Genomic DNA, 13,978 nt, shown 5'->3' with positions numbered 1-13,978 from the left:
CTCAGGGTCTTCCTGACCAAAACCCAGGACCAGGGCTGAAAGATCGGAATCATAGCCCGTATGTTCTTGACTCGTGGCAGGGGCGGTGGGGGACTGACCCGCCCGCTGGCCCCTCAGCGGGCACGCCGCCCCGGTTGCGCTGAGACTGTGGCTCTGAAAGGCACGCGTTTGGGCACCTCAACGTTGACCTCGAAAGGAGCGAAAAGCAGATCCCACGGGAGTGCACGTGGTGGCAAGACCTAAGGACTGGGCCGTAGCCCAGGAGTCCTTAAAGCGCTCCAAAGTGCTATCCGCCTTGTCACCAAAAAGGCGAGTGCCATCAAAGGGCATGTCTAATAAAGTGTTCTGGACATCCCCTGATAAGCCAGTAGTTCTGAGCCAAGCGTAACGGCGTAGCGCCACCATAGTGGAAATTGCCCTGCCGAGGGAGTCGGCTGTGTCAAGACCACAACGGATAGTGAATTTCGCAGCATCCCTCACTTCGGTAATGGCTTGGGATAGCACCGCCCGAGCCTCCACTGGACACTGAGGCAACACCTGTGCGACTGCGTCCCACACAGAGTGGGAATAGCGGCCCAACAGGCACGCAGTATTGACCGCCCGCAACCCAGAACTGGCAGAGGTGAAAATCTTTTTCCCAAACTGCTTCAGTTTTTTAGATTCCTTGTATGGAGGTGCGGAAGGAAACGTGCTCGGAGAGGCAGAGGCCTGGACTACCAGACTCTCAGGCGTTGGGTGTTGCGTGAGAAAACTGGGGTCGCACGGGGCTGGGCGATGACGTCGTGCCACACTCTTATCCACAGGAACCCCTGTGTTAGGCTTGGTCCAGGTGCTTAACAGAATATCTATAAGCGCGTCATTGAAGGGCAGCAGCCGCTCCGCAAAGGAGGTCGCTGGCTGCAGCACCTCAGCCAGGAGAGTGGTCCTGATAGGCACAGATGGGAGCTCGAGGTTAAGAGCCTCAGCTGCCCTATGCAACACCACAGAAAAAGTCCTAACCTCTTCCGTAGCTACGGAAGCAGGGGACAGTGTACCAGGGTGTGGAGAGAAATCCATATCGCCTTGATCTTCCATATCACCCTCTCACTACTTCCCTTCGTCCACCGGCTGTGTAAGAGGTCAGTACGGACGAGGGGCCCGGGGAAAGGGAATAAACTCACCACCTGTAATTGGAATCGGAGGATGGTAGACCAATCCAGGGTCGACGTAGTCCAGCCCCGTAGGAAACAGTGTTGTGTCCGGTGCAGCCCGGCGCCGGAGGCGGCGTTAGGCCCGGCTCTGGCGGCGGTCCTGGTGCGGAGGCCGGAGCCGGCGGCGCCCTAAGGTATTATGCCGGCGTAAGGCGGCGGCACGGGGGCAGAACCACCCCACGGGCCACGAGGCCCGAAGGCGCTCCGGAGGGATTCGAGGTGGGAAACAAACGGAGCATGGCCGACAGGGATACCTGTACTTCTTCCGAAGTCGCGTGCGGACCCGGGAAAGGCAGGTAGGCCGCAGGCAACAATGGAGGCTTCACCGGAGCCGCAGGGGAGTGACCACCCGCCCCCTCCACCGCGTCCCGCGACCGGTGAGGGGTAGACGAAGAGCGACGCCGCTTCTTTGATTTTTTAAGGCGCCTTGACTTATCGGTCCCCGATTCCGAAGAACGATGGTGTTGGCCCCGTGTCTCGTCCCTTGACCTCCCACGGGAGCGGGACCTTGAGCGGCGCGGAGCCGATTGCCGGGCCTCCAACATCTTTCGGGAACGCTGCCCCAAAGCCTTCAGCGCCATGGCCCGACAATCGGGGCATGCCTCGGGGTCATGGGCGAGCCCCAAGCAGAAGAGACACACGTCATACGCGTCCGCCACCGACATGTTCCGACGGCAGTACCTACAGGATTTAAACCCGGGCATCCCCATTGCACCAGGTGTCGAGTACTGGACAAAACAAGAGAAACAAGTCTCAAAAACCAAGTTAAAAGATTTATTAGGAATCCCGCTCTCTCTCGGATCTGCGCTTGCTGGCGTGGAAAAAAAAAAAGAACTGACGTCAGCGCGCGTGGGCGCGCCTAAGTAGCTCCGATGACGACATCTCAGCGCACGACGCCGCCTACCGACGCTGTGGGGTACTGCTGACGAAAACTTTCCGGATCCAGTCTGACGCCTGGGGATATTCTAAGGTAAGGAATCTATCACTAACGTGTCTCTTACAGATATGTCCAGTAGTTGAGTAGATATATAGTTCTCTAGTTTCGGATCCGGTTTGGAAGGCAGAGCATCGAAATGTTGTAACTTAGATGGAATCGGCACATCGGTTTGTTTCAGTGCTGAAGTTATCGCCGCCGGTGTTTTGGATACCAGGGTTTTGGATGCTGAGAATTTTGGATCCGAAGTTGTTTTCGGCATCGAAGGGAGTGGTTTGGAGCCTGTCTTTGACTTAGATCCCGAAGCTTTCGGCTCAGTGGCAGTTTTTGAACGGCTCTGTTCGGAGCCCGAAGGAGGCTTTTTGGTGTGTTTCGGTGCTGAGCCGAGGGCGGGGCGTTGGAAGCATGTTGTCGGTGCTGACCGTGGCTCGGAGGCGGGGGTTGGACCGAAGCCTTCTTCTTGAGCGGAGGTGGAGTTTGGGGCAAGGGAGGATCTCTACTCTCAATACGCTGCCCTTACGGGATTTCTTCGTCCCCGTCGGAGCTGGAGACGGAGATGGGGTCTTGCTCTTTCTCGGCTCCCATGGCGGCTCCGGCCTCTATTTCTATTTGGAAATTGTGTGTTGGCTCTGCATCTTGCGACGTCGAACCAGACAGTCGCAAAGCGTCTTTTTCGACGTGAAAGCCTGACACGCGTCGCAGTCCTGTTCTTTGTGCTTCGGGGACCAGCACATATTGCACACTTCGTGTGAGTTGGTGTGCGGAAACTTCACATGGCACCAAGGGCAGAATTTGAATGGAGTCTGTTCTATCGACTACGAAACAGACCAACGCGGGTAGGCTGGACAGCCTTCCACGAGCTACCCGATGGAAAAAGGGTTTTTTAAGTAAATACGATATGCAGAGAATAGTATTACGCTAACGAAAACAATACCGACAACAGTGAGTGTCTTGCGCACCGAGGGAACCTGAAGAAGCTGTGTTGAACTGGAGCGCAGCAGTTCACATCCGAACCCGATGGCGGAAAAAACAATCTATAACAATGGAGTCGATGCCCATGTGCACTATCACCGAAAGGAGGAGTCACCTACCTCGTGACTGGAAAGACTTCTTCGAAGAAAAACAACTTGCAAACATCTGGACCCAACACTAGATGGCAGGAGAACGCAAAGGAGTAGTTTGTTTCTAAATAGGTGGACTTTGCACCACCCTCCGAACACTATTTAGTGATACTGTGCAGGCTTAAGCTTTTAACAACAAAAAATGATAATCATGACAATAGTTTCATCCAAATGGGTTCATAATGTGCTGAAGGGTATTTCTGTAATGCCTATTATTTAGGGGACATTATGGCACTGCCTCATTTGAGAAATTAATACAGTGATTGGAACTAATCATGTCACCATTGTTGCATTGGACAATTTACCTAAACATCCTTCAGATCGCAAGCTCTAAAATTAATCCATAAACAAAAAATGTATGTCTTTGACACCTGAAAACAGACCAGGAGCAGAAAACCCAGTGATTTGACTAACACATCATTTAAAAGCTATGGTCTCTTGCACTGAAGAATAATAAGGTTTAAATGGTGAAAAGCATGTGAGAAAGTGACAGCACTCAAAGGCACTGCGACGGGCTTCAACTAGTCTAATGTCTTACACAGACAACGCTGTGTCTCAACTTTTTCAAACTGTCTCTCCTGTTCACATGACTTTCCACGGACCAAACTCAATGAAGCCGTCTTCGAAGGGTAACAAGATTATTTAGATCACAAGTATTATTTATGGGGTAAAAAAAGATAACATTAAAAAATAGTTAAAAAACACATAAAAGATAATATCTATGTCTGAGTGTTTTTTAAGTTTACCTGTAGCCGATCTGATTGATGTGATCTGTTTCCAGCAGCATCTTCCATAGCAGGCACAGAAACAGTGGCGGAGAGCCCTGCATGGAGAAGTGTGTAATGATGTCGTCCTCAATGGTCATAGACTTCCACTTCCTGTACTCTTCCTCTACGTTCTTCTTTAGGTTGAAGCGACTTTCCTGGGGGACATTGTTCTGTCTGAAGAATGTCTGAAGTAAAATGCATTGGAAAAAGAGAATTAAATCTTTTGGGAGGATCACTGCTTATAGGCTCACAACACTTACTACGGTAGAAGGACTTTCATGACAGGAGATGCACGTGTCAAATTTGTGGGCATAATCCAACCAAACAGGGCTGCTGTCTAATTTCTAAAACGTGATCGATCTGTAAGAGGGGAATAGAGGGTTGACGGTACAGCATACAATTTCCCAATTGCATGTAATTGCAATAATAAAGTATGGAGTTACGGGGAGAGAGGAAACTAACCTCACCCTTAATCTTTAGACAATTTGTCTTATTTCATTGTTATGAACATGGGCAACATGGTTGCAGAGCAGAAGACGAATTTCCCAGGGTGTCTTCAGTTAAATGTAATCTTATTTTTCACCTTTGTTGGCCAATCTACTTGATAATATTGGGGCTAGAAAGACCTGGCCTTTGTTGGATTTTTAAAAAAAGATCTACAGCAAAGAGCCCTTTTTGGGCCCCTTGAGCATTGCAGTGCCAGCAAAACGAGGAGCACAGCCCAATGAAAAAGCATGCCACCTCTTTGTGGGTGAGGGCTTGTGCTCAGCAACCATGTTGCCTATAATCATATTTAAATGAGACAAACTACCAAGAGAGTTTCCTCTCGCCTTGGAACTGCACACTGCTATTATTGCAATTATTTACTGAAAAGAACATTGCAAATAAAACTTTGACGCAAAATTGGCAATTGCCTATACAGTCAACAGGTGCAAACAAAACATAAATTCAATGATAATCAGGTTGGGAAAAACACGTTTTTAAAAAGCATATATGTCGGGCATCGGCCACCAGCTTTTTAACTTTTGTCAATGCTTGCTTTGTTAGGTGTTTGAAAAAACTTGATTGTTGGGAACGCTGCCAGGTCCCCATCAATCTTGAAAAAAGAATACACAAAAATAGCTATAAATCTAAATATTTTTAAATGGTCTCAAAAAGCACAGTGGCTGGCACTGAGATAACTACTTTGTGGAGGTGTCCTATGTTAAAGAGCAGAATGCCATAATTCATAGTTAAGTTAGCCCGTGGTTTTTTTTGTGAAAGTTTTATTTATGATTTTCACAATGCATCACAATACATATCGACAATAATGCAATATAAGGACCGTGCGGACAAGAAAAAGGCTAACAAAAAGGAATAATACCATCAACATACTAACAACAACAAAAAAAGGGCAGGACGCCGTATTAAATACACATAGCAGGGTAGATTCCGTTTGGTGCAACATAGCTACCATGACAGTACATCCTAGTCATAGACAATATCAGTAGTTATACAGATTCAGTATCTGAGGCATCGTGTGTAACAATGGAGCGTAAATAAATTAACAGGGGTTACAAGATATCATTTGGTCGGGAGGTTACAGGAAGCTCCTCTACATATAACACCAGATTCTCCCTGCAGTATGCCAGGTCTTTAAGCCATTGCGTCTCCGTGGGGGTGCATTTACTGTCCCATACCATCGCCACTCGTCTCTTATCAATGAGCAATGTGACTCTGGCTAGTTTTCCCACAGCGCCTTTTAAAAAGGGAAGCAGACCCAACAGGCACACCAGGGGTGAACAACACAAGGTACTACCAATGATTTTTGACAATGTGGTGGTCACTGCGATCCAGTACGTCCGTATCTTGTCACAGGACCAAGCTAGATGCCAGAAATCCACCCCGGAAGTACCGCAACAGGTACACCTATCGGATTCTCGGAGACCATATCTAAAAAGCTGATGTGGTGTGTGATAAATTTGGTGAAGAAATGTAAAATGGATGATGCGAAGATTTCCATTAGATGTGAGGGCCACAGTTAAAGCACAGCAATGTTTCCAATCTTCGCTAGAGAGTGGTGGGTTTATGTTCTCATTCCATTTATTCAAACTCTTATTTTCAGGAAGTATCCTACCCGCCCTGGCGGCCTGAAATAGTTTAGTGACAAGCCTGCGTCTAGTGGGGCTAATTAGCAAGGTATGCAAAGCCATTAATGAGGGGGGCTCCGTAGGAAAGGTAGGAAAGTGGACCCGTGATGCTCCTCTCAACCTATGTAATGTAAAAGTAAACAACAGGGTTTGATGTTGGATATATTCTGTATCTGCAGAAGTCAGGAACGAGCCGTTAGGGAATAGGTCCTGCATCTTTTCAATGCCCGCCTGAGCCAAAATACGCATGAGGCCTTCCTCATGCGTCACCGAGCGGTCCGCATGATAAGCGATAGGGAGCAGTGGGGAATATAAGGGCAATTTACCGGCCAGATGACATAGTGCTTGCCATACTGCAATTGTCGAGTTGACATTATTTATTTCATCCCGGGGGGTGAGGCGACGGCTATGAGTAAGGATAGAGTGTAGCGGAATGGGATGCGCATCCCAGTGTTCCACTGCCACGAGGAATGAAGTCATGATGTGTAAACCAAAAGTGAGCGTAGTGTGCCAGAGCACATAAATAATATAAATAGAAATCAGGAGCATTAAAGCCCCCATGTTTGTAATCAAGAAGAAGAGTCTGCCAGCTCACTCGCGCCTGCTGCCCAACCCATGTCAAGCGAAGTAACAACGATCGTAATGTCTTAAAAAAATGTTGAGTAAGGGGGATAGGTATATTATTAAATAAATATAAAAATTTTGAAGGCACCGCCATTTTTATAAGTGCAATGCGGTCCGCGAGAGAGTGTGGAAGGTGAATCCACTTGTCTATCCGGCATTCCAGCCACGTAATGGCCGTACCATAATTCTCCCGAAAGACTATATCTGGATCACGGTGTACCCAGATTCCCAGATATTTGACCGACCCCGACGCCCATACTAGAAGGAAATCCAATTCATGCGGCTCCGTGCAGACATTCAAAGGTAGTATCACCGAATTTGCCCAGTTTATAGACAGCCCGGAGAAACGTGCAAAACAAATATATTCACGCAGTACCGGTGCCACGGATGAAAAGAAGCATGTTGTCCGCGTAAAGTGATAAGAGGCCGATGATGGAGATTTATAGCCGCTTGTTTGTGGCACTGTCGAATAAGACAGGCCAGAGGCTCTAATGTCAAAGCAAATAGTAACGGCAACAGTAGGCACCCCTGCCGAGTGCCCCTAGTGATGGTAATCAGGTTCGAGGTGTGGCCACCCACCCTAACCCGTGCAGTCGGTCACGTATAGAGCAGTTTAACCCAATTGATAAAGAAAGGGGAGAAGCCCAACGGATGCATGATAAAGAATAAATAGCCCCATTCAATTGAATCAAATGCCTTGGCGGCGTCTAGCATAACAGCTACAGCTGGCAAGTCAGGAGAGAGAGTGTGAAACAGTGCTAATAAAGTACGGAGGTTGTAAGATGTAGAACGCGTGGGTATAAATCCTGATTGGTCGGGGAGGACCAGATTTTGCATCAGCAGTTGAAAGCGTGCGGCCAGAATTTTTGCTAGAATTTTTACATCAGTGTAAATTAATGAGAGCGGCCTATAAGAGTCGCAGTGCTCAGGAGATTTGTCTTTTTTCAAGAGCGTGATAATTAAGGCTTTGCGAAGAGACAGAGGGAGGATACCCGACTCATAAGCCTCCGCATACATCTCCAATAAAAATTGTGCGAGCTCTTCAGCGTAAGCTTTGTAAAATTCAGAGGTAAAGCCGTCCGGGCCCAGGGCCTTCTTGTTGGGAAGAGAAGCAATGGCCGTACGGATATCTTCCACTGCGATAGGGCGACCCAAAAACTCCCTTTGTCCTTCCGACAGCCAAGCAATAGCCACCTGTGACAAATATGCATCTAATTCCACACGGTCGGTGTCGCCTTGAGATGTGTACAATGTCTCGTAGGTCTACCTAAAGTGCTCCGCAATATCCAGAATGCTATAATGATCTTGTCCCGACTTATCTGTTATCTTAGTGATGATGTCATGGTTGGGGCGGTATTTGATCTTTTGGGCTAAGTGATGGCCAGGGCGTACCCCCTCCCCGTAAGAGCGAACCACATAGCGCTTGGAGATATATCTCATTTCTTCTTCTGCCAACTTCGCGTGCTCAAGCGTGGCTTCTTTAAGAGGCCAGAGTCGATGCGGTGGGAGCACCTTCATAATCGCGTTCGAGTCTAGTGAGCGTAGTTTCTACTTTGGCAATCTGACCTCGAATATCTTTCAATATGCCAGCCATCGTACTGATGCATGTGCCCGAATGTTGGCTTTAAATCCTTCCCATAATATTCCAGCACTATCTACCATCCCCGCGTTCTCAGCAAAGTAGTGTGTGATGGCCTCGCAAATGGTTTCTAAATAAAGAGGATCTAGCAGGGACTCAGAGCGGAAGCCCCATGTGAAGGGCCGCGTGATTATCGTAGGGATGCATAAAGTGAGTTAGACAGGGCAGTGATTAGAGAGCATGCGTGGCAGATTCTCTACCTCCACCACCCCGTCCCCCACCAGCCAGGAGTCGAGGCACGACCAGCTGGCATGCATAGAAGAAATATGTGTGCCAGCAAGTGTATCTACATGTCTATGCCTACAGATGTCTAAAAGGCCGAACTCTTCTAGTCCGGCATTTAACACCTGTGCTGCTCACGGTGAGTGCCAATCCCTACCACTAGACTAATCCTTCCTGGTGTCTAATTGTATGGTGAGGTCCCCCACCCCCATATGATCGCCGCATCAGGCCAGCTACGCAGTATTGCTAGAAGGGTCTCATATAGCCCAGGGTCATTTATATTTGGACCATAGCAATTAATTATGGTGACCAGTTTACCTGCCAATGTAGCATGTACAATAGCATATCGCCCTTCAGAGTCAGTATGTGTGCGATGGACTGTAAAAGAGAGACCCTTCCGTATAAGTGTAAGAATCCCTCAACTGTAAGAGGAATAAGAGGAGGCAAGACGAAAGCCAGCCCCGCGGGCCCCAATTTGCTGATCTGTGTGTCTCGTCAAATGAGTTTCTTGTAGGAGGGCAATGCTGATATCATGCCGGCCTAAGTGAGCCAGCACTTGTCGGATCTTTTTCGGTGAGTTTAACCCCTTCACATTCCATGTTAGACAACGAACAGTCACACCGTTACCATGCATAGTAAAACTGCAGCATATAGTTTACAGAATCTACCACTTGTCCTGAATGCATACAGAAAAACACAAACAACCATCGATGGAACGAATAGTCTTCCGGCTAGACGAACAGCCCGCAATCCCTTCCTTCCCCCCAGATAACCCCTTTCCAACTTCACCAACCCCAATACGCCAAAGCCATCCCGAACACCCACAAACAGATCCTCAGCAAGGAGGTAACCATTGGTGAGGAACACCCATATAGGGGGGCGCCGAGCACAAACTCCCTCCCGATGTAAGCAGGAGGTGGTCAAGCTATCGCATGCAGCTGGCCTTAGATGCATCAAATATATAACCACCCGGTACATGTAGAAGAACCATCTTAACATCATATCACTGGCCATCAAAAAGGTTCGCTGCCACCAATTCCGGAGCCACCACCCCCTCCATGTGTCCAGCAACCCTGCACATAATGCGACATCAAAGAATAAAGATCAGAAACAATGTACTCTTGCAAATCAGTCATGTTAGCGTCCGCCTCGTGTAGCAGCCACATCTTCAGGATCACCAGTATCTGCATCACCTGTGGCCCTTGGGGATCGATTGCGACGGGTCACAGTCTTGGCAAAGTCTAGAGCTGATTTCCCGCTGTCTTCCACACGTAACCTGGCAGGGTAGAGCATAGCGTATGGAATCTGCGCAGCCAGGAGTAATTTCTTTGCAGGCTGGTACTCTCGACGTGCCTCCTGTACTGCCACTGTAAAATCAGGATAAAAAGCCAGGGTGTTTCCATCATGCGTGATGGTACCCCTCTCCCTGGCAAGGCGAAGAATCACATCCCGATCCCTATAGTTTAATAGGCGGGCAATAATGGGGCGAGGCGGGGCACCTGGTGGAGGCTTTGCAGCCAGTGAGCGATGGGCACGCTCCACAATGAAGACCTGCGATAGTTGCTCCCGCCCAAAAAGATCACTGATGATCTTCTCTATGTAGGTCTTTAGGCGCCCTGTATTTGTGGATTCTGGCAGGCCCGTAATGCGCACATTATTGCGGCGCGATCTGGCTTCCATATCCTCATTACGGGCCTGGATGACAGCAAGGACCTTCTCCATAGAAGTCGTCTTCTGAGTGACCTATGGCAGCCCATCTTCTGCATCCGAGATGCGCGTCTCAGCCTCCCCCAGACGCTGCACATGTTTGTCCAGCTTGGACGACGTGATCCATTCGAAGGTTAAGGTGGTCAATCTTGCCGTCGATGGATTGTAGGCTGGCCTGTACCGCGATGAGGGTCTTGTTTATGTTTGTCAAATGATCCGTGGGAGCGTCCGCTTCTGAGTCCGAGGCCGCATGCTGAGTTGCTCTCCCGGTCTTCCGAGGCTCAAATGTGAGGCGTGGCTGACTTTTCCCCATGTCGCACACCCGGAGAAGCACACACCGCAACTGGAGGGGATCTGCCGCGATGGCCGTTACAGTGCCCAAACGGACAGATGACGCAGCTGTGTGATAGTAATCGTACTGTCAAAGCACTGCAAGAAACTCGAGATGTCTCGTAGGGTGTAGCATGAATGAATCGTCCGTTCCTCACCAATGCAAGGCCCTGTAGTCCACAAACAGTCTCAGAGGCTCAGCCAGTAGAGCAGCCACACCGCAGCAGGACAAGGGCGTAAAAATACGCACCAGTGGTGACAGTAATAATGGAGCAAACAGCAAGTCCCACAGGTTTGCGCTATCTCCGGTGAAATGACAGAGCACTAGGTCGCAATAGACAACCACACCGGTCTGAGTCTCCGAGTTGAAGTGTTGGCAGGGAAGGTAGGCCCAGACGTGGAGGGGTGAATTCTCGCCGATATAGCGCCGTATGGACAGCGCCGATGAGGCAGACACAGTAGGGTACACTCTGCAGGCAGGTATCCAGGATCGCGCAGCTCTGTAGGGATCCCCCTGGGCACACCGCAACCGGAGCCGATGCAATGTGGCCGCCCCCACACAACAGCACAATATCCTCCACAGTTGCAAAGCGTTCACGGCCAATGGCAGCGGGGAGGCACAGCAGCAAATTATAGGGCAGTGTGCAGGTTGAGCTTGCTCGCTAAGCGGCAGCAGCACAGAGCGCAGCCCGGCTCACCGAGAAGCTCGCAGCAGGCACGCAGCCCCACGCCGGCGGGCCACGAGTCCTGGAGACGCAGCACAGACAAAATCTAGCCCCGCCACCAGCAGACTGCGCAGGCAAGGCCTCCGAGGTAGCACGGGATCCCAGTGCACAATATCCAGGCAGCTGAGCGTCGCCGCCCCCCCCCCCCTCACCCCCCACCCCCCCCAGAAGCCACCACACAGCACACTGCGAGCCAGGCCAGGTATCCGCACTCAGCCCCGGTACCCCCCGGCTCCCCACAGCACCAGCCGCGGCCTACCTTAAGCGCCCAGACCGAGCGTGCCCGGAGCTGCCATGCTGTCCGCGCCGAGTCCGTTGTCTCACACGCCAGTAGTTCTAGAAAGACGCTGCGGTTCTTCTTCAAACACAGCCACTGCAGTCCGCTGCTTTTTGGGCGATTAGTACAGCGATTTGAGGTAGATAGCGGCCAGGATAATTGCCAGATCTTGAGCTCGGCCGGCGGAGCAGCTCTAACGAGCGGCCATTTCGCAATGCGCCCTCTAGCGCCCCCCCTAGCCCGTGGTTAATGTAGGCTGACCAAATAGTCCATGATGTATGCTGGCAGAACACAAATGTGAATTACACAATAACAGATCAATAGATTAGGAGCGCTAGCTGAATGTCTATGTAGGCAAATAAACTATACATATAATTTAGTAAAATTAAAAGGTAATGAGTTATGCAAGACCCATTCAGGCTGCCCATGTGAAGGCATACATTATGTCTCAGCTTGTAGCAACAGTGGTTCGTGACAAACATATCCGCTCAAGGTGACAACCAATTGCCAACAATTAAATGAAAAGCATTATTTGAGACCCTTCCTACGACAAAACAGGCAACTCTTATTGACTAAGACAGAATATAGTTAGAATGTTACCTGGAGGGGTGCTGGAAAGCAGCTTAGCGTGTGTGAAGCCCAATTGTGCGGAGTAAAACTCATTATAGTTTGAAGAATGTCCTTGCACCATGTTCCCTGTATTGAATCAGAACCTGTGAAAAAATCTATAAAATTTGAAAAATTTTAGCAACACTCTACTCGGCCCTTCTCATCAAGATGCCAGCAATAAGTCGGAGATAAAAAGCACTGCACAATGACTGGAAAACTGAGACGCAAAGACATCACAGCATTAGGTAGCATTAAGCAACATAAACAAAAGCTTTGAGCATGACTGGAATCTAAACAACTGTAATATTAACAGCAATATGAATTGACTGACATTTCATATAGTATACCTGGCAATTCTAAGTGGCACAAATAACTAGTGCTTCTACTATCTAATTTAATGTAACACAATTTACCAACTTTTGGCAAGATGGAAGGCTAAATCTGCCTTGTTGGGTTTTGATCTGACCACTACACAGTTAAGAAATAAATGTGAAACTCACTGAACCATCTTATCGCCTATACTCTAAGAGCTTGTCTTTTTCCATGACTGCTGTTATGTTATACCCAATACACAGTTTCCAGCCCTGTTGGTAATATTACTCTTGTGCTGTCCTCTCAAGGTCTTTTAATTTCTAGCGACTTTTCCCAGCACCCCCTGAAAGAAGTCAGTGGCAACAGCATCTCGATGAAGAACTTTGTTTTCCTCAGAGCATTGCCCAAGCAAGACCTATTTTAAGACCCCTTGTTCATAAGCTGCTAGTAACGAGGGCTATTGTAATGTCCTGTACAGTATTTATTCATGAGATCTCAAACAAACCTTCACATCTTCCAACTCCAACTCCTCATCCACAAAATAATGAATGAAGCCCTTGCTTCTACGTTAACATTTCTTAAGAGCTCATAGCAAAACCATGGTCAATATCCTGAGAAGAATTTCAGGATATAGTGTCATCTTTTCTAGCATGTAGCCTTAAACCATTATCTCAAGATTCCAATCATGGCATCATGCATAACATATCAAGTGGTAACATAAGGAAAGAAAATGTTACTTCCTTCTAAGAATCGGTTTGCAGCTTGCAGTGCTGTAGATTAAAATACTGTTCGCACGCCTACCTCTAGTGTTGGGCTTGGGACGTCAAAAGTTGATTTTGTTTTTCTTCAAAGGAGATTTGGTCTCAGGGTGACTTGTGATGCATCCCCTAAAACCCCAAAATACATCAAGACACATACTGCACCTACAATTGTGATTTTCCTTGAGGGTAAGTGTATATGTGGAGATGCAAAGCATTTTTAGGCCTAGGTCCTGGATAAGGAACATGTCATTTCTACAGTATGTCTCAACTACATGCGTTTTTTATGCTGCATTCGCGATAAGGCATGTGCATCTACAGCAACTGTTCACAGTAATTATTTTTTTCTGTTTGCAGCTTATGTAGCCGTGGAACTCAGGCTCTTTCATCCACGCAATCCTGACTCAGCTGATGTTTAACTCCTGCTTGATGCTGTCTTTGGTCCTCTGTAGTCTAAATATTCCATTTGATGTGCAGCTTTAGTAAAGCAGTCAAAATATGTCCGAACCAGATGGTGGAAAAAAGGAAATGTGAGGTGAAGTGTGCGTCCTTATGGGCTTAAAGGGAGGTATCACAAATCATTCTGAAACAAACTCCTTCAAAGAAAAACAACATACAACATTTCAAGCTCAAC

The 13,978-nt window shown here is 48.4% G+C and overlaps 1 protein-coding gene across 3 annotated transcripts in view; it reads right to left on the bottom strand.

The window, feature by feature from the left end:
• Positions 1-13,978, bottom strand: part of MED23 (mediator complex subunit 23) — a 467,463-nt gene that overhangs the window by 165,384 nt on the left and 288,101 nt on the right. For all 3 annotated transcript variants that reach the window (XM_085611580.1, XM_085611579.1, XM_085611581.1), the window contains 2 exons: positions 12,266-12,390; positions 3,992-4,197 (listed from right to left, as the gene is read on the bottom strand). In XM_085611580.1, coding sequence (XP_085467706.1) covers positions 3,992-4,197; positions 12,266-12,390 — 331 coding nt within the window. The remainder of the gene's footprint in view (positions 1-3,991; positions 4,198-12,265; positions 12,391-13,978) is intronic.

Source organism: Triturus cristatus, chromosome 6 (genome assembly GCF_964204655.1).
Source record: "Triturus cristatus chromosome 6, aTriCri1.1, whole genome shotgun sequence".
Taxonomy (NCBI): domain Eukaryota; kingdom Metazoa; phylum Chordata; class Amphibia; order Caudata; family Salamandridae; genus Triturus; species Triturus cristatus.
Note: the sequence above shows the minus strand (reverse complement) of the source record. Positions and strands in the feature narration are given on the sequence as shown.